This window comes from Macaca thibetana, chromosome 11 (genome assembly GCF_024542745.1).
Source record: "Macaca thibetana thibetana isolate TM-01 chromosome 11, ASM2454274v1, whole genome shotgun sequence".
Lineage (NCBI taxonomy): Eukaryota > Metazoa > Chordata > Mammalia > Primates > Cercopithecidae > Macaca > Macaca thibetana.
Window position 1 is genome coordinate 105,444,420 of NC_065588.1, and position 19,079 is coordinate 105,463,498.

The following is a 19,079-nucleotide window of genomic DNA, read 5'->3' on the forward strand; positions in this document are numbered from 1 at the left end:
TATCAGCAAAGGAGCTGGGATTTGAACCAGGGATGCACTGAGAGCCTGGAGCCTCTTCACGCAGCTGCTCTGCCGGTTTGGTTGAAATGCAGGAAGGGCAAGCCCTCATCATATCATTTATTTAAAAAATCAGAGTGTGCCCAGGTGTGATGGCTCATGCTTGTAATCCCAGCACTTCGGGAGGCTGACGCAGGAGGATCACTTGAGGCTAGGGGTTCATGACCAGCCTGGACAACATACTGAGACCTTGCCTCTACAAAAATGTTTTAAAATTAGCCAGGCATGGTGACGCATGCCTGTAGTCCCAGCTACTTAGGAGGCTGATGTGGGAGGACTGTTTGAGCCACAAGTTTGAGGCTGCAGTGAGTTATGATTGCACTGCTGCACTCCAGCCTGGGTGACAGAGCAAGACCCTGTCTCTAAAAAAATAAAAATGAAAAATAGAAAATAAAAAAATCCAGCGCCAGGTATCCCCATGGTGTCACAGCCACTTGTCAGGGGACCCTGTGGTGGCTCTGGGCAAGCCAAATGCCACTGGAGTCCATGGCTTCCATCCTATGCTGACTGGGAGACCAACCCAACCCACTTTAATGGACAATGTCCTTAATTAATCAGTCATGTTGCTGGAGGGAGGAAAGAAACTGGCAGGAAACAGGAGGACAGGGACCAAGGGGACCTGCATTCCAGTCCAGCTCCACTCTTAATGGGGAAATCTTGGGCAGATAACTCAATGCCCTTTGAACCCCAGCATCCTCACGTACCGAACAGAGGTGAGAACAGAGCCTGCCTCTTAGTTTGGGGTAGGCAAACCACAGGTGCCGTGTTTGGCTCCAGGTAGGCACTGGAGAACTGTTCGTGGAATGGATTTAACACCCAGCAGCCAAAGTGACCTTTTACAAGGGACATCGGAACCTGTCATTGTCCTTAAAACCCACCAAGGGAGTGAGAGTCAAGCTCCTCACCTTGACCTGACACTTGGCCATCTCCTTCCCCACCTCTCTCCTTCCATTCTCTCTGCTCTAGCAACCTGTCCATCTCTCAGTTCCTCAAACATTCTAATTCTCACTCATCTTAAGATCCCTGCACACACTGTTCCCTCTGCCTGGAATGCTGTTCCATGCACTCATTTATAGCTGGTTTTTTCTCAGCCTAAATGATCTCTCCTGCGAGAGGCCCTCCCAGACCCTCCCTATCTCTTCCTGTGTGTGTCCACAGAATACTTATTTTGCAATGAGATATTTACTTACACGTTTCCAGTCTTTCTGCCATAGGATGGCAAGGACGAGGAGGCCCTCTATTTTGTTTAGCACCTGGCATAGGACCCAACACCCTGTGGGCATCTATAACATACTCTCAAGTATGAAAGCTAGAGTCAGAAAGGGAGGAAGAGTCCTCAGCCCAGCCCCAACATATCTTGCATTCTTCAATCTCCATCCATTTTCTGCCCAGCTTAAATATCACCTCTTCCAGGAAGCCCTCCCAGACCAGTCCAGCATCTCCCAGTCTTCCCTTCTCCTGAAATGGTTAGCGCCGTCAGTATCTACACATAGCACAGACCACTCATGGTCACCCACTAATATAACCCAGGCATCTGTTCTTACCCACTCCACCCTTCTAGATACTAAAGGGCAGGAGGACAGAGATGGATGTGTCTTACACCTCATTACAAGACCCATAGCAGCCAGCTCTGAGCCTTTCATTTGACAAATATTTGTCCCCCTAATGTGAACTGGACCCCCATGGCCACTGTCCCGTGATTGTTGCCGTAGAGGTGAAATGCAATGAACTCGCCAAAGAGCCTGGCAGGTGCCCACACAGGGTCACACATATTTATGGATGGATTATGGTTTCTGGGGAATCCTTGCCTACATAGCTGAAGTCCACAGACCACAATTAACTCTTTATTTCCCACCTTGGGATTCCTTAGGTTGATACAGCAATTGTATAGAGGAAAGAATATCCATCTTGAGTTTAGTTCAAATCCCATCTCAACCCCTTTGTAGCTGTGTGATTTAGGGCAAGTCACTTCACCTCTCTGTGCCTCAGTTTCCTCACAAGTAAAATGGAATAATAATTCTCCCCACACGGGGCAGATGTGAGGATAAGATCAGGTAACCTCTAAGACAAAGCCAGACACATGGTAGGTACTCAGACCACATTTCTCTCTTCCCACTTCATTCTCTCCTCTGCGTTGTCATTTAGGAGGGGTGTGCCTGACAAATATTGCCTCAGAGTGGGGGTCAGATCACTATTCCAGGGATTCAGAGACACGCCCTGCCCTACCTGGGCGGCAACTCCACCCTGATTACAAGGTTTTGCCTGCCTTCTTGAGATGTGGTTGGTAAGAAACTGTTACATCACTGAAAGCTGCTCTTGTTCCCGATCCAACCATTACACAAAAAGGGATGAAGCATTTCATGGAGGTGTTTATTTAGCTAACACATCTTTTGTAACCACGTACAGGAAAAAGAAAATCAAATACAATTTAGCAAGCTCAGAAATTCGCAACTTGGCCAAGGGTCAGTGTAGTGTGAAATGATTTGATTAGGAATTTGGCTAAAAGAATCTTTCCTTTCTAGAACAAGGGTTGACTTGGGACTTAGAATGTGCATGTGTGTGAGAGTGCATGCACACATGTGTTTTTTAGGGATGAAACTGCAAGACCTGGAAAGAGACCGCAGAGAGGCTACCTCTCTTCTTTACCCATAAGGTCACCTGAGGAGCTGTTCTCTCCACCCTGAGGGTGAAGGGATGAGAAGACATCGGGATGGTTACTGCCCCTCAGAAACGGAGTCCCTTCCAAGGAGATCACAACTGATGGGTGAAGTCACCTGATATGGGTTAAACTATCCCCACACGTAGTGTGAGTTCAAGAGAAATTTATCATCCCTTGAGCATGAAGCCTCCCTGTGTTTCCATGGATGTGTTATTTTCATGTGATATTCGTCTATTCATCCATCTATCCAGTACATATGTGTTAACTTTTATCTACCATGTGCGCAGCATTGGCAGTCCAGAGATAAGAGAACCACCATCCAGAGAGGAAGGGCTTTTCCCCAAGGTCACCTCATTTCTGAGAGAAGGGACTGAGATTTTGGGAAGTGAACATCCAGGACGAGGATCCGGAAGGAGGACCACTGAGCCTCATGGCCCTGGGAGAAGGTGAGGGTCCAAGAAGTCAGAAGCCTGCCTTCCATCATCTCATTGGGCCTCAGTTTCCCAATCTGTAAAAGGAGCTTGTTGGACCTGACCTCCAAAATAAATTCTAAAAGGTGGGGGCAGGTGATTAATAATTTAAGTTCTGCCCCTTCATAAATGTGTGCCTTTGAACAAGTCATGTCTCTTGACCTCAGTATCCTTATGTGTAGATTGGGATAATGTCAGTACCTGTCTCATGGTTGTTACTATAAAGAAATGGCACGCCTGTAATCCCAGCACTTTGGGAGGCTGAGGCAGGTGGATCACTTAAGGTCAGGAGTTCAAGATCAGCCTGGACAACATGGTGAGACCCCATCTCTACTAAAAATACAAAAATTAGCTGGGCGTGATGGTGGGCGTCTGTAATCCCAGCTACTCGGGAGGCTGAGGAAGTAGAATTGCTGGAACCCAGGAGGTGGAAGTTGTAGTGAGCCGAGATTGTGCCACTGCACTCCAGCCTGGACAGTAGAGCCAGACTCCATCAAAAAAAAAAAAAAAGAAAGGAAGGAAGGAAGGAAGGAAGGAGGGAGGGAGGGAGGGAGGGAGGGAGGGAAGGAAGGAAGGAAAGGAAGGGGAAGGGGAAGGGGAAGGGGAAGGAAAGGAAGAAATGGGACGCTACCCTTGCTAAGATGTTTTGCAGGTGCCTGGCACACAGTAGGTACTTAATAACTCTGTTTTAGCACCTCTAAGGGTGAACTTTCCTCCCACCCCCTGAGCTAGAGAGAAATCCAGCTAACCCAGGTTCAGCATGAGCCCTGTTTACCGTTGCCCAAGAGGTCAGGACCACCCCCGGTCCCCTGCCCCTTCGTCAGCAGCGGGGCTGAGAGGCTGCTGCCAATTTGCTGTCTAGGCTCCGCCACTGACTCCTGACAGCTCCCCAGGGACAGGGCAGCCGCCTCTAGCTGCTGCCCCCGCCCTCCTGCACACAGCCATTGAAAATTAACGGCCAAACTCAGCCCCAGGGGGATGGAGAGCCAGGCGGCTGCACAAGAAGCTGGACCCACAGCCTGCGTGGTCCTTGGAGCCCTTCTCTGGAGATGTGGGAGGGTGAATGAGAAGCCCATACACTTCTCCTGGGCTATTACTTGGGGAGAAAAATGGGAGTGGTTGGAAGCGGGAAGTCACTGTGTAATCATAAAACTCCCTCCGTAAGAAAGCACTCTCTCCCAGGCCCCTCTGAGTGCCTTGACCCACTTGAGATACAGAATCCTTCCAGCAAACCTGCAAATTGGGTGGCTCCATTTCACTGATGAAGAACCGGAGGCTCAGAGAGAGGCAGTGACTCGTCCAGGGTCACACAGCGGTGAGGTGATGGAGCAGCTTATTCTGTTCCAGCACCCATGCTCATGGCCAGTGGGACTTCGGGCCAGTGGTCACAGATGGTGGTTACAAATACTCTCAGGGTGCAACTGCTTTGGGGCCAAGTCTCCACTGTATCCATGACGAGCTGTGCCAACTTGTTAAGCCATATAAACAGGCTCAGCCTTGGTTTCCTCATTCACCAAATGGGCCCAAGAGGGGTGCCCTCATGGGGTGATTTTGGGGATTTGATGGGATTTGATGGGGATTTATGCCAAGAGCCTGGCATAGGCAAGGCAGGCAGTAAACGGTTAAGAAACCACCAGCTGCTATTATTATTGTTATTATTATTATGTTATTTTGCCTTTCTGGATACTCTGGCCGTTAGATATAAGAAAACACAGATGGGCATGGTGGCTCACGCCTATAATCCCAGCACTTTGGGAGGAGGTCGAGGCAGGTGGATCACTTGAGGTCAGGAGTTTGAGACCAGCCTGACCAACATGGCAAAACCCTGTCTCTACTAAAAATACAAAAATTAGCCAGGTACAGTTGCTCTCGCCTGTAATTCCAGCTACTAGAGAGGCTGAGGCAGAATTGCTTGAGGCTGGGAGGTGGAGGTTGCAGTGAACTGAGTTCACATCACTGCACTCCAGCCTGGATGACAGAGTGACTCACACACACACACACACAAAAACAAAAACAAAACAAACGAACAAAAAAACAGCCCTGAATCCATGTGAATAGGAAAGGCTTGCACCAGACCAGGAGCCTGGGCACCTCTGGATCCAGTGCTGATGGGAACAGGCCTGCTTCTCCTCCCCACTCCCCTACCCCTGACCCCTGCTAGCTGGGCAGTGGACTGGCTAGGCATTGCCAGGCCCCCAAGACGCTCTCTGCTTGCCCTGCCCTGTTTTTGGAGAAGGCCAGCTGCTTAGTGCCCCAGACAGTTTGTCAGCTGGGTGGCCCAGATGAATGGGGCCAAGACTCCGGGGCGAGTCTGGTGGGAGCCCCTCCTGGGCAGCACCTGGGCATCTGGATTCAGGGTTTCTCCCTCCCTCCAAGTTCCTCCTCACTTCCCATCGTGAAAGCCCTCCGTAGACGTGTCTCTTGCAGGAAGCCAGACTCTCTAATGTAACTAAGTGGTAACAGCAACAGCAACTACTGATTATGTGTTTCTTGCTCTACAAGCTTTATTTACTTAATCCTCCCAGCAACTGCATGAGGGAAGAGCCATGATCATGCCCATTTTAAAGATGAGAAACGAAACCAAGTCACTGGCCCTGCCTAAAGCTGGCCTTTGAACCTGCATGTGTCTGAATCCTAGCAATTGTTCTCACTCTCTGACTCCCCTATCTCCAGTGCTTTTAAGGGGTGCTTTTAGGTAACAGTAAGATTCAATGTCTTTGAGCTCTTAAAGCCACCCTGGAGGAAGGATGAGCTCGCCCAGGCTTGCAACTAGGAGGGCAGAGGTAGATTCACCCTGGATACGTTCTGTGCCTGCTGGGTGTCAGGTACCTTCATAGATAATATGATACCTATCTCACTTAACCCTCCAGAGCTAGCCTTTATTATCCCCGTTGCACAAAACTATGAAAGTTCACAGGTGAATGTGCTCATAATTGGTGAACGGCAGAGCGAAAAATGATTACAAAATTGCCATAACAACTCCATGCAGTGGGTACTATTTCTATCTCCATTCTACAGAGGAAGAAGCTGAGGCTCAGAGCTCCACACAGCCAGAGAAGTTGGGATTATAATGGACTTGAGAGCCCAAGCTGCTAGCCCTTACACTGCCACTAACTCACTTGGCATTATTTAAACCCTGTGAGTGCTGGAAGGAAGCCTAGAGGCCCTTGGCTGTGTGATCTTGGGAGAAGCCATTTCATTTTTCTGAGCCTCAGTTTCCTCACCTATACAACAGAGCTCATCAGAGCAACCTCCTGAGATGAGGTGAGTGATGGGGGATGGCACACAGTAGGTGCTTGCAAACTGCCACGTACCTGGCCCCAGCTCTGCACACAGCAGGCTCTCTGCAAATAGCTGTTTGAATCTGTGTCCTCATTTGGATCTCAGAAGGCAGCCTCCAGGCCCACAGCCCTCAGGAAGCAGCCTCCCTCTAATTGGGGACTGTGGTCTGCCCCAGCAGGCACTGCTGGTGAGTTGCAGTGACCCCAGGGGGCCAGACAACCCCTGGGTAAACAGGGCTGATAGGAGGTGACAGCCTGCTCTTCCCAGGCCGGCCCTGGTCCTGTCCCCATTCTGTAATCTGGACTGTGCCCCCTCAGCCTACAGACACGTTGCTTGCTTTGTCGGGGGAGCCCTGGAAACCAGGTCAGGGCTCCCTGGCCTCAAGGGGAGAAAGGCCAGGAGGGGACTCCAGGTCCTTCCTTTTCCTCCTTTTCCCTCCTGGAGACCTTGGACAAGCCCTTTCTCCTTTCTTGGCCTCAGTTTCCCCAACTGTAAAAAACAGGGGGTGCACAGACTGGTTGACCCCCTAAAGGCCTTTTCGGCTATGAGGTTTGAAGACAAAAAAAAAAAAAAAAGAGAAGGGCTCTGAAGCCTTCCATGCATCCTCTCACTTGTACCTTGCTTCACCCTGTTTCAAGAAATAACTTCTTTTGGCCTCAGTTTCCATCTAATTTACTCTTCAAACACATGAGGCCTAGAAGAGACCTTAAGATCATCTAATTCAACAAGATCAATTAAATGATGAGGAAGTGAGGCCCAGGGCAAAGAACTTGCTGAATGTCACACAGACTGGCTGAGAACCTAGCAGATCTGACTACTTTCTTAACATCCATGGAGAGGATAGAACCCAATTCCTCCCAGAAGGGTGTTTTTTTCGTTTTGTTTTGGTTTTTTTGGCCGGGGGGGTGGGGTGGGGAGCATTTCCCACAGGGCCCATTAAGGCCACTGTAGGGGAAGCAGTAGCTGCTATTGTCATCTTAACATCCACCAGGAAGCCCAAACAGTATCAAACGCAGAAAGGGACCTCTTTTGGAGGGGACAGGAGACAGAAGGCATTTCGTGGTCCCACTGGGCCAGGTTGTGGCCCAGACACCCTTAGCAAGATCAACATTGAAATCAACACCTTCCAGCTCTCCTGCAAAAATCACAGAATTGGACATAACAATAGTTCTTGGGCAGTTTCAGAAACCATAAACAGCATATAAACACTTTGAGCAATTAAAAAATATACAGTTTGTTATTGCTGGAGCCCTCACCTGTATTCCTGTGGAGAGGGGTGGTGATTTTGCCCTGAGTTTCGAATAATTCCTGACATTATGGATGAGATGTCACTTTCTATCATCTCCTTGGGAAAAGACAAGCAGAAAACAAAGCTCCCGTCAGCGACGATATGGACAAGGCAGAAACCCACACTTTTCCCGCAATTCAGAAAGATGGAGTGCAATCAACTCACAGAACACTCTTTTTTTTTCTTTAAAGAAAAAAGTTCTAGAGGATTCCTGGGCATCTCAGGTCACTTTCCCAGGGCAATTCTACAGGGTTTTACAAGCAAATGAAGAGAATGAAGTGAAATTCCCGCTTCTTTCGAATTAATGGGGGAAGAGCAGGGGAAGCCTCTAGAATCCAAACGTCAAACCCCGGAAATTGTGGACTCACAAAATAGGAATCAGAAAAACCGATTTCCTTCCAAGCCTTATATTTTCAACCTCAGTTTGGTTATGATCACTTTGAAAATAAGGGGCAGCTGGATGTGACATGTGTATTTCTCTGGGGGAACAAATCCCCACTTGCAAAGGGAATAATCCCCGCAAGCTCCTGCCCTGGAAATGCCTTCAGAAATGCCACAAGTCCTTACTGGAAAACCAGTTCAACCACCCCCACCCCCGCAACACACAAACACTGCCTTAAATTAAAAAATAAAAATATTTGAGTTCCCTAAGTTTCTCAAACTCCAAGCCTGAACCAACATAAAAGCCCACCAAAGGCTCCCAGTTCCGCCCCCAAAGCCATCGAAGGATTCCCAGGAAGGAGGAAAAGGGAGCAGAGGGAGGCGGCCCCGCAGCCCCTGCGCCCGGGTCTCTACCCTGGAAATGCAATGCCCGGCATTGCCCGGGAGGAGGGAGCAAAGCCGACCCTGCAAGGCGGTACCTGGAGCCGATCCTCGCGGGGCCGCCGCTGCCGGCACTCCGGGGGCGGGCAGGGGTTCCGGAGGGGGGCTCCCTCGCGCTCGCCCCTCGCGTTCCGCAATTTGGCCGCCGTCGCAGCTCGAACCGTTTTTAAATTTCCCTCTCTGGAGCTGTCCAGCTCAGAGCATGCGCAGTAGCCGTGCGGGGGGCTTTTCCCCAAGGGTCAGTTACAGGGCAGGGTCAAGGGGATTGCAGCGGGCGTTTCCCAGCAGCCGCGAGCCTTGCACGCCCCGGGGTTCTGGGGGGTGTGTGTGAGGGGGGCGGGGCGGAGGGGTGCAGGGGTAGGGACCCCTCTTCAAACTTTGCCAACAGGGACAACAACTGCATGCCCGCGAGCATGCGTTGAGGAGCAGTGGGAGGGTGATTTCGGCCAAGGGAATTAAGTTGCAAAAGGAGGCTGGGTGCATTAAAACTTGCAATCCCGTCCCTGGCCTGGGGCAAAGGACGTGGGCGGACGGAAAAATCTGTTGCAACCCCCTCTCTCCCGCAAAGTGGGTGACGGGCCAGGGGGCAGAGACGGGGCCCCAGGTGGACGCGGATTCGGGCCACCTGTCCCTTTAAGAAAGTTGCGCCCGCGCTGGCTGGCGTGCGGCGGGAGGGGGCTGCGGAGCGGGTAGGGGGGCGCGGGGCGCCTCCACCTGCTGGGGCCGCGAGGGGGGGCCCGGACCGAGCGCGGCGGCGAGGCGAGGAGGGCGCCCCGGGACTGCGCGCTGCGCCCCCCTGTCCCGCGGGGAGGGTGAGCCCGCCCGGAGCGAGCGCGGCGGGGCTCGGCCGCCCAGGGAGCCGCGACGACGGCTGTAGCAGTGGTGGCGGAGGCTGCGGCGCTCGGGGTACGGCGCCGCGAGCCCAGCGCAGCCGTTGGGGGCAGTGGCCCGCGGGTGCAACCGCGCTCCCGCCCTTCCCCGCCGCCCGGCCCGCGCCGCCGCTGCCCCGCCCCGCCTGGAGCCCGCCGCGGGAAAGGTGGCGCGGACCGCGGACGGCGGCGGGGCCCAGCGCGGGCAGAGGTCTCCACGGCCCCCTTTGGAGGCTTGGATGAGTTTCGTCCCCTGGAAAGTTTGCGTTTCTGACACCCTAACTCTCGAGCCTCCGTTGCAGTAATTGCCACGGCAGCGACGATATTAGGCACGGCCACCCCTTTTCTTTCGTTACTTATTGATGCCTCCTTCTGGGTTTTTCTTCGCATCAGCCCTTGATGACATAGCATGGTCCCCCTTTTGCATGGGGGGAACCCGAAGCCCCGAGCGGCAGTGAGTGGGTCGGGGGCGCACCGGCAGAGCGCGGGCTCCCGCACCGCCCCGGCTCGCGTACTGCACGTGGACGTCTGCGCCGCCCCCACCGAGTGAGGCTCAGGCACCCGAAGCGTCTGGAGTTGTTTTGAGGCTGTCCTCGCGTTATCTACTTCGCAGCGGGTAGGGGACCAGTGTCCCCGCACCTGTGACTGTGAAACTTTTTTTTTTTTTTTAAACCCGGTGTTTAAGTTCAGGAAGAACTCAGGGCTCCCCTGGACTGGGTGTGCCTGGATTTCAAGTTCTATTCAGGTGGGCTGTGACCTTGGCACTGGTCCATGTCCTCACAAATGGTTTTCTGGTAGCACCTGGACGTCTTTCCTCCTTTCTTCTCTGCCAGGAGTAAATAGATCAGCTTTCATTCTCTAGGGAGGAAAAAGATGTAGTTTACAGATGTTAGTTGAGGTCACAGTCATGAAACTTTCTCAGTTTTCATCTCCCCCGACCAGCATGTATTTAAAATGTGTGTTTTGACCGGCTAGGAAAGTGGTTTACATCGTTTATGTTGCTTTGAATGACCCTGAATGACACATAATTAATTCACCAGTCAAGTTGTAAGCATTCAAAGCATTTGGGTTTATTTCTGTTAATCCTTCTTGGAGTTGTAAGGAAACGTGGGTGACTTGACAACCTCCTTTTGAGGTCACAGTCCTTTTCATTAGGTATAATTTTGTATCTTCAGAATGATTTGGAAAGAAATTGTCTCTTCTGAAAGCTGATGGAGTCAGTCAAGTTTTTAAAATAAAAGGCATCCAGTCTGAGTTCTGTAGACTCATGAAATATGGAAAAGAAAAGCAAGAATCCTTCACTAAAAGACAGTCCCTCCCACCAGCAAAGGAGTGGGGCGGGAGGTTGAGGGTGTTTGGGGAGGTCATTTAATTAAAAAATTGAGATTTTTTAGTTCACTGCTTCAGGACTGGTTGGTAAAAATATTGCCACTAAAACACCTACTGCTACAAAATCCAGGAAACTTAACAAAAACCCTGCTTTCACTTTGTTACATCAATCTGTTTTTCCCTTTTATAAATACATGGCATTTTTCAATTGTAGGTCACCTGGGGTGACGTCGGAACCATAAAATGCAAGGCTTAGGAATCTTTATTTTTTAACAAGTGCCTCAGGTGATTTTATGGTCAAGCAAATGAGGACACCTGTACTAGGTGATGCTTTCACCGAGCTAAAGGCGGCCAATAACCACCTTTTTTTTTTCTTGTTTAAATGAAAGAATGTGAAATTCACCTGCATCCATAGCTTCATTACACGTTATCCTTTGCTCCGGTGTAGGGAGAGGATCCCGGGCCTTATATTGGTCCTGATTTCTTCAGATTCCCTCATAGCACGTTTTCTACGAGGCCCAACATAAACCGAATTTACCAGACCTCTGATTGTACAGGAAATCTTGCAGAACAAAGAAAAAGCAATAGGTATGTGGCTTTGGCTTTCCTTTCCAGTTCTATGCAGTGGAAAATGCTCTAATCTGCGTCTTGGTTGCTTAGGTTTGATAGTTAAGCAGTGTAGTTATCTGCCTGATCTGTTATCTGCATGGTCTGTTCAACGCTAAGGTGCCCATGGCTATGTAAGAAATATTTGTTCATGATGCTGATAAGCTTATAAACCAACTCAATCATAACTGGGAACACCAGTTCCTCACATGTAATGTGTAGGAACAGTGTTTATACTGAAGGATTAAGATTATTAAGTCACTTGGCAAGCTGAAAGCAGGTTTTATTTGATCAAGAAATTCAGTTTTTTGTTTTTTTGTTTTTTGGGTTATTATTATTTTTTTAATCGGAGTCTGGCTCTGTGGCCCAGGCTGGAGTGCAGTGGCGCGATCTCAGCTCACTGCAAGCTCCACCTCCCAGGTTCATGCCATATTCCTGCCTCAGCCTCCCGAATAGCTGGGACTACAGGCACCCACTACCATGCCCGGCTAAATTTTTGTATTTTTGTATTTTTTTTTTTTTGGTAGAGACGGGGTTTCACCATGTTAGCTAAAATGGTCTCAATCTCCTGACCTCATGATCCAAAAAGTGCTGGGATTACAGGCATGAGCCACCACGCCCCGGCCTAGTTCAGTTTTATTAACAGATCATGACCATTTCTTCTCCTTTTTCCCCAAGTCCTTGACTTTTGCGTTGCTTATTGGTCTAGTTTTCCAGTGGTGAGGAGGAAAAGGGAGTGAGGTCTGGAATATGTGATTTGTAGTAATGATCAGGTCTCTTTCTTTGACCCTGACCATTGGCTTGGTCTGGTGAACTGCAGGGCATGTCTATGAAGCAGAAATACCAAGGTCTTTTGTTGTTGTTGTTGTTTTTTCATGAACCATTAAACTAGAACCCTCCAGGGCCACAGCACCCTGGGCTGTGTCTGGCACATAGTAAGTACCCTGGAGATTTATAGGCACTTTTTCCCCTTGCTTTGTCAATTCCTAAAAGCTCAGTGGTATTTTCTTATAAGAAAGTTCTCAATGGAGGCTGGGTGTGGTGGCTCAGGGCTGTAATCCCTGCACTTTGGGAGGCCAAGGCAGGTGGATGCTTGAGCTCAGGAGTTCGAGACCAGCCTGGCAACATGGTGAGACTTTGTCTCTACAAAAAAAAAAAAAATTAGCCAGGCATGGTATGGTGTGGTGCATGCTTGTAGTCCCAGCTACTTGGGAGGCTGAGATGGGAGGATTGCTTTGAGCCCCTGGAGGTTGAGGCTGCAGTGAGCTAAGATTGCACTACTGCACTCCAGCCTGGGCAGCAGAGTGAGAACCTATAAAAACAGACACAAGAAAACTCACAAGTTCTCACAGAGTTTATCCAGTGCCCCCTCTCCAAGGTGCATGCCAGTAATTTCAGATTCTGGTTTCCTAGATGTACAGTTCTGTAGCACTGTGGAGCCACCATTTAATGTCCAACAAACAACTTCAGAAGATAGGAGCACAGATTATTTTTTCCCCTTTAGGAGACCATGAAAATACACTGGTCATTGATCTCCGCTGCTGTTAGCATAACTGGTATGTGTATGATCGTTCTCTTTGGAAATGCGATTGCAGAAGAGCTGCTTATCATTGTTGTCATATGTATTATTTAATAAGAGGATGCTAAACCCTTGGATGTTTCCAGGAAGGGAATACTCTAATGTCTTTGCATCTTTGTGATATCCTGCCACCTCAGATCTAGGTCCATCACTGTTCTTTTCTACTTCCCAGAAAAGTGGACAGCAGCTAACAAAATCAAGCCCGTTATGAACTGTGATCCACAAATGTGCACTGGGCAAGTTGCAAGAGCATTTTTAAAAATTCTTTTCCATCCTTTTATAATAACCTCATTTAATTTTGTGGTTGTTTTAGTCACTATGTCCAGGCATTCCTTTATGAAACGTGTTTTCTTTGGAGTGTTTTTTCTTTTCTTTTTTTAGACAGTTTCGCCTTCTCCAGGCAGGAGTGCAGTGGTGGGATCTTGGCTCAATGCAATCTCTGCCTCCCGGGTTCAAGTGATTCTTCTGCCTCAGGCTCCTGAGTAGCTGGGATTACAAGCGTGCACCACCATGCCTGGCTAATTTTTGTATTTTTAGTAGATACAGGGTTTCACCATATTGCCCAGACTGGTCTAGAACTCCTGACCTCAAGTGATCTGCTCGCCTTGACCTCCCAAAGTGCTGGGATTATAGACGTGAGCCACCGTGACCAGCCTTTTTTAACTTTTTTCTTTTTTTTTTTTTTTTTTTTAAGCTTTTAAAAAAAATCTGGGCTGTCTCTTGGCTGGTATTACTGAATATCTATCTACATTGTTATACTGCTAATGGATACTCACTAGGCCCTGGAAAATTCTGAGATACCTTCTGAATCATCAAAGACATGACAAATTGGCATCATCTTAACCTTAAGCATGTTTTATTGTTGGCAAGTGAATAATCCATGTCATGTTAACGCAGTGATTCCATATGAATTAGAATATTTGCTCAAAACCACCCATTCCCCGCTGCTGGCAGACTCTCAATGGGGTGACAGCCCTCTAGGAAAAGGGCTTCATGATGGCTCCGCTGTGAGGCAGACCAGGTTCAAGTCTCAAAGCTGTCCCTCCCTTAGTCCCCCCTGGCTGAGTGTTTCTGTACAAGTTATTCCCTGCACTCTCACTTCCCCATCTCTCAAAAAGGAATACCAGCACTCATCTTTCAGGACTCTGAGAGGCTTAAAGACAGCACCTGATGCTAGAAGGTGCTCAACAAGCAAAGGCTGTGTTTCCAGATGACTGTGTTTCTGATGGCGCTTCTCCTTGTTCTGTAGCTAGATTGGCCCCCAAAAAAGTAAAAAATAATCAAGTTGGCTGGGTTCACACCTGTAATCCCAGCACTTTGGGAAAGCGAGGTCAGCAGATCACTTGAGCCTAGGAATTCGAGACCAGCTTGGGCCACATGGTAAAACCTCATCTCTACAAAAAATACAAAAATTAGCCAGGTGTGGTGGCGTGCGTCTGTAGTTCCAGCTACTCAGGAGGCTGAGGTAGGAGGATCGCTTGAGCCCAGGAGGCGGAGGCTGCAGTGAGCCATGATCGTGCCACTGCACTCCAGCCTGGGCTACGACCAAGACCCTGTCTCAAAAATAAAATAAAAAATACTCAGGGCCCTTGTCTTCTGTCCTGAATCCATCACCTCACCCAATCTAAGACCTTGCCTTCATTTTCCATCAGGAAATTCCATTCACCAATCACCAATCAGGGAAAAGCTGTCTTGCCTCTGAATTCTATAGCTGATTGAATTTGGCCACTTTGTATATCTCTTTTAGTGTTATTTTCTTATATCGTGCAGGATTATTGCTCTAGTCCTTGAACCTATGTTGTGGGTGCAGTTATGTATAATTCCATATCTAATCTGGGTCTACATTATTAGACTGGGACTATTACTCTATTCTATATTCTATTATCTTTGTATTTGTTTTTCTGTTTTTTCAAATCAGGGATCCTGAGCCAGAGAACTACAGACCACATTCAGCCACAGACAGGCTTTGTCTGGCTCACAGGTTTTCTTTTTAAAAATTTGAATTAGATGCCAGCATTTTAAAATTCTACACGTTGGGTTTTTTCTTTAAAAATCGGAAAGTTGGCCACACTAGGCCCACGATCCCTCAAGATAGCTATCAGCTGGGACCAAGTGCAGCTCGTCTCCTGTTACAGGGCTGGTCCCAGGGTTTTCAGTATGCCCCAGACCCCACCAGTCCTTATCACCCAATCCCAAGACTTGGGCCTTTGCCATTTGTCTTGGAACATGTCTTTCTTTGGTCTTATAATACAGTGGAGACAAAAATAAAATATTTTCTGTGTCCATGTTGCTGTCACAATTTCAGAAAAATTGTCAGTAGCTAATAAAAAGAATAAGCTATCCTTTCAACAGTGTGCTAAGTTCTGTACATCTTATTCTGACTTCCTGATGATGCTGTGAGGTGGGTGTTTGGCGCTCTTGCTTTGTTTAGACTTGAATTTCAAATAAGTATATTCTTCTGTGTAATGCATTTTGAAATTCATGGTAACTTTTGATTGGAATAATATCTTCGTGGAATAAACTAAGACAAAAGAGTGTTACATGAAAATGCATAACTTGTCTGCATGCTTCAAGCCACCTCTTTTTTATGTCACAGATTGATTTACATGGGGGGGAGCTCTTCCTTTGTCCACAAAAGGGCCTTTTTAAATAGTTCGTTGCTCAACAGAGAATCCAAACTTGTACTTTTCACTGCAAACAGCTTTATCCTGCAAACACCCAGCAACCCTGAGTGGTTTTAAAGAACTGCTTAGAGAACCTTCCTGCAGTCTTATCACTATTGTGTGTTCAGATCATGCTCACCAGTAACAAAAAAGCGGCATGTTCACTTACCAACAGCCCATTCCCAAGGTTCTAGATGGGGCTTTTCCCATCTCTGCCCATTTGTGTCTGAAGTGAGGTGAACGTGAAACCGTGGCATATAAACTTGTTCCAGTGTAGCACTCCCCAGATACTTGCCTCCTAACAATCCTGGCTGTTTGTTTTAGAAATGGTAATGTATCATTGTAACAAATTATACTTAAAAATCATTTAGTGTGAAATTGCAGATTAATCCCATAGGGACGGGGTATTAACAATCCCCCAGCCTTTTGGAGCATACAGATGGTGAATCTGGGATTTACAATAGGAACAATCGCTGATTACATGCATGGGTGTAACGGACAAAAAGACCTCCACAACTTGGGCCTGGAGAATACGGTGGAGGTCCTAGCGCCTGACTTGTTTGGGACCCTCAGGTCCCTAAGAATGTGTGTTTCATCACCTTGCATTTGTGAAATTCTGTGGTCTGTTCTGTGAGCTTTGAAACCTACCAAGTGCGTATATAGAAATGTTCTTTCAGTGTGCTTAGCTTTAGTGCTTAGATTCCATTCAAATTTCTTTAAAGAGCAACTGCACAGTGGAGGAGGCAGTGAGGGTTTGGTAGATGTGCTCTGCTGATAGTTCATTATCAAAACCAATACCTGCAGATTCACTAATCATCAGGAAGGAAGTTGCCATGCATTGCATGAGCTGGGATGTGTTGATTGCCTCAAAAATTAATCTGCCCTTGAGATGAAAAGGACTGACTCTGAAGTACAATTCTCCTGATTTTGAAACTGTCACTTGCCTGAGTCACTGTAAACTCCATGACATGCTTGATGTTGAGAATGAAAATGGCACGCTTATACACACAATCTTGAATGCCGATCACTTTACAGTAGTGGCCAGCCAGTATGTGCTGGAGACTGAAATAACCAAGTAATAATAAGTCTGTTTCCATTTAAATAATTTAATGTTTTAAAGAAACGGTGTCTCATTACCCAATTGTTCACTGAAAATTTAAATCAGAGAATAACCATTTCGATAGTAATTTAAGTTCAAATAAGTTCTCCTAATCTCTGTTTGATTTCAGATGCAAAGATGAGAAATAGCTTTGCAATCAGGAGAATACATTCTCAGAGAAAAACACACTTCCCCTGGCCTTTTTCAGGGTTTCTCAAGAAACCCTTTATTCCAATGAACTGTTGTTTATCCTAAATATTCTTTTTCCACCCACCTTTTTGATGTAGGGCTCACAGCAAAATAAAAGTACAGGCGATGTTGCACCTGAATGTCTGTGTCTGGCTGAAGACAGAGCTTCGTTTCCTTTTAGGGATATGGCCTCCACCCTGGTTTTATGACTTATCCCTGAACCCAGCCAGGGATTTGGGACAGCGTTGGACCAGCTGAGTGTTAATGACAATGTCCTCTCTATTGGACCAATTAATTATCCTCCCAGAAGGGTTTTACAGCTCTGTCTTGAGAGGATGCTTGTAAGCTTCTCAGGGTAATTCTAGAGGTGATGTGCAACTGGTCCTCATTTCAACTGTGTCTCTCAGGCACTGGGTGTTTCAGGCACCAGGTTCGGATAACATCTTGTTCAGAATGACCAGGGTAGCCTTTATTGTCACGGTTATCAATGACATTTATGACATTGTGCAGCAAGATTTATTCCCTGGAAAAAGTCTGTTTCTATCAGGTTTAAAACATACATTAAAGTATCGAACAAAACATATAGTTGTTGGTACATAGCTTAAAAAAGCAAGGAGTGGTCAAAGCTGAACAAATTTAGGTTAGAACCCAAAGTCTAAAACAAGTATCTGTGAGTAAATGCTGCTTAAAGAAATATTTACATGGAGGAGAAGAAACAAATATTTCTTAGAATCCCAATGTAGCCATATTTCTTATGCTACATTGGAACAAGTTTATATTTATTATAAAACAAATATTTCTTATAAAAGAGTTTATAAATATTCCTTATAAATGTAGATGCTCCTTCCCCTAGGAAGTGAAGGCTAATTTTCCCTTCACTCCTTCCCTTCACTGTTTGGCTGGTCTTGGTGACCGGCCTCCAAAGAACAGAGTATGGAGAGGAATAAAAAGTAGCTTTGCAGTGGAGCAGGTTGGCACACATGACCTTGACCAGGTGATAAAGGTTAAGGTCAGCAGCGGTGTCAGTGGCTCTCATGCTTCCCCGGTAAATGATGAAGGCAGAGAGGTGCTTCACCTCCATGCTTTTCTTCCCCAAAATCTATAACCCCAGTCAACTCATGAGGAAAAACATCGACAACCCCAAGGTGAGACACATTCTACAATAGACCGGACCAACACACTCCAAAATTGTCAAGGTCATGAAAAACAAGGAAAGCAGGAGACACTGTCCCAGAGCAGAAGCGACTGGGCGGGCATGACAGTGAAATGCAATGCGGTGCCCTGGGTTGGATCCTGCAGCAGGAAGAGAACATTTCTGGGGAAGGTGGTAAAGTCCAAATCAGGTCTGGAGTTTAGATAGGAATGTACCAAAGTGGATGTCTTACTTGTGAGAAATGTACCATAGTCATGTGAAATGATGGACGGGAGTGAGGGGAGGGGAAGTCAGGTGCGAGGCATTTGGGAACTCTCTGTATTTTCTTTGTAACTTTTCTGTCATTCTAAAATCATTCAAAACCAAAAAGTATATTTCATCAAGAAAATGATACGTCCATGTTCTAAGCGTATACCTAAAACAATGGAAAGCAGGATCTCAAAGAGATATTTGCATATTCATGTTCATAGCAGCATTATTCACAAAAACAAAAAGTGGAAGCAGCCCAACAACCCAACTGCCCATCAACAGATGAATGGAGAAACACAACGTGGCATCGCCATGCAATGGAATATTATTCAGTCTTAACAAGGAAATTCAGGCACACGCAAGAGCATGGATGAACTTTGAAGATGTTACACGAAGGGAAATAAACTAGTCACAAAGACAGACTGCATTATTCTACTTAGATATGCAGAGTAGTCAGACTCAGAAACAGAATGGTAGTTGTCGGGGGGTTGGGGGAAAGGAAAAAAGGGGAGTGCTTGTTTAACAGGTATAGAGTTTCCAGTTTTCAAGATGAAAAACTTCTGGAGATCTGGTGACAAGGTGAATGTAACACTAATGAACTGTACACTTAGAATGGGTAAGTTGGTAAATTTTGTTAGGTGGTGTTTTTTTTTTTACCACAATTAAATCAAGGAAATGAATATAACAATTATACAAGTTAGGAAAACCTTTGCTTACCATGAGAAAGGCCTATGGCAAGAGTTCTCAGTCTTGGTGTTAAAGACA

General features: G+C 47.2%; 1 protein-coding gene across 1 annotated transcript in view; it reads right to left on the reverse strand.

Moving 5' to 3' along the window:
* FOXN4 (forkhead box N4) overlaps positions 1-7,882 on the reverse strand; it is a 29,996-nt gene extending 22,114 nt beyond the window's left edge. The window contains exon 1 of the mRNA XM_050749795.1: positions 7,725-7,882. Within this exon, the coding sequence (XP_050605752.1) occupies positions 7,725-7,810 (86 nt within the window). The 5' untranslated portion in view covers positions 7,811-7,882. The remainder of the gene's footprint in view (positions 1-7,724) is intronic.
* Between the last annotated feature and the right edge of the window lie 11,197 nt (positions 7,883-19,079).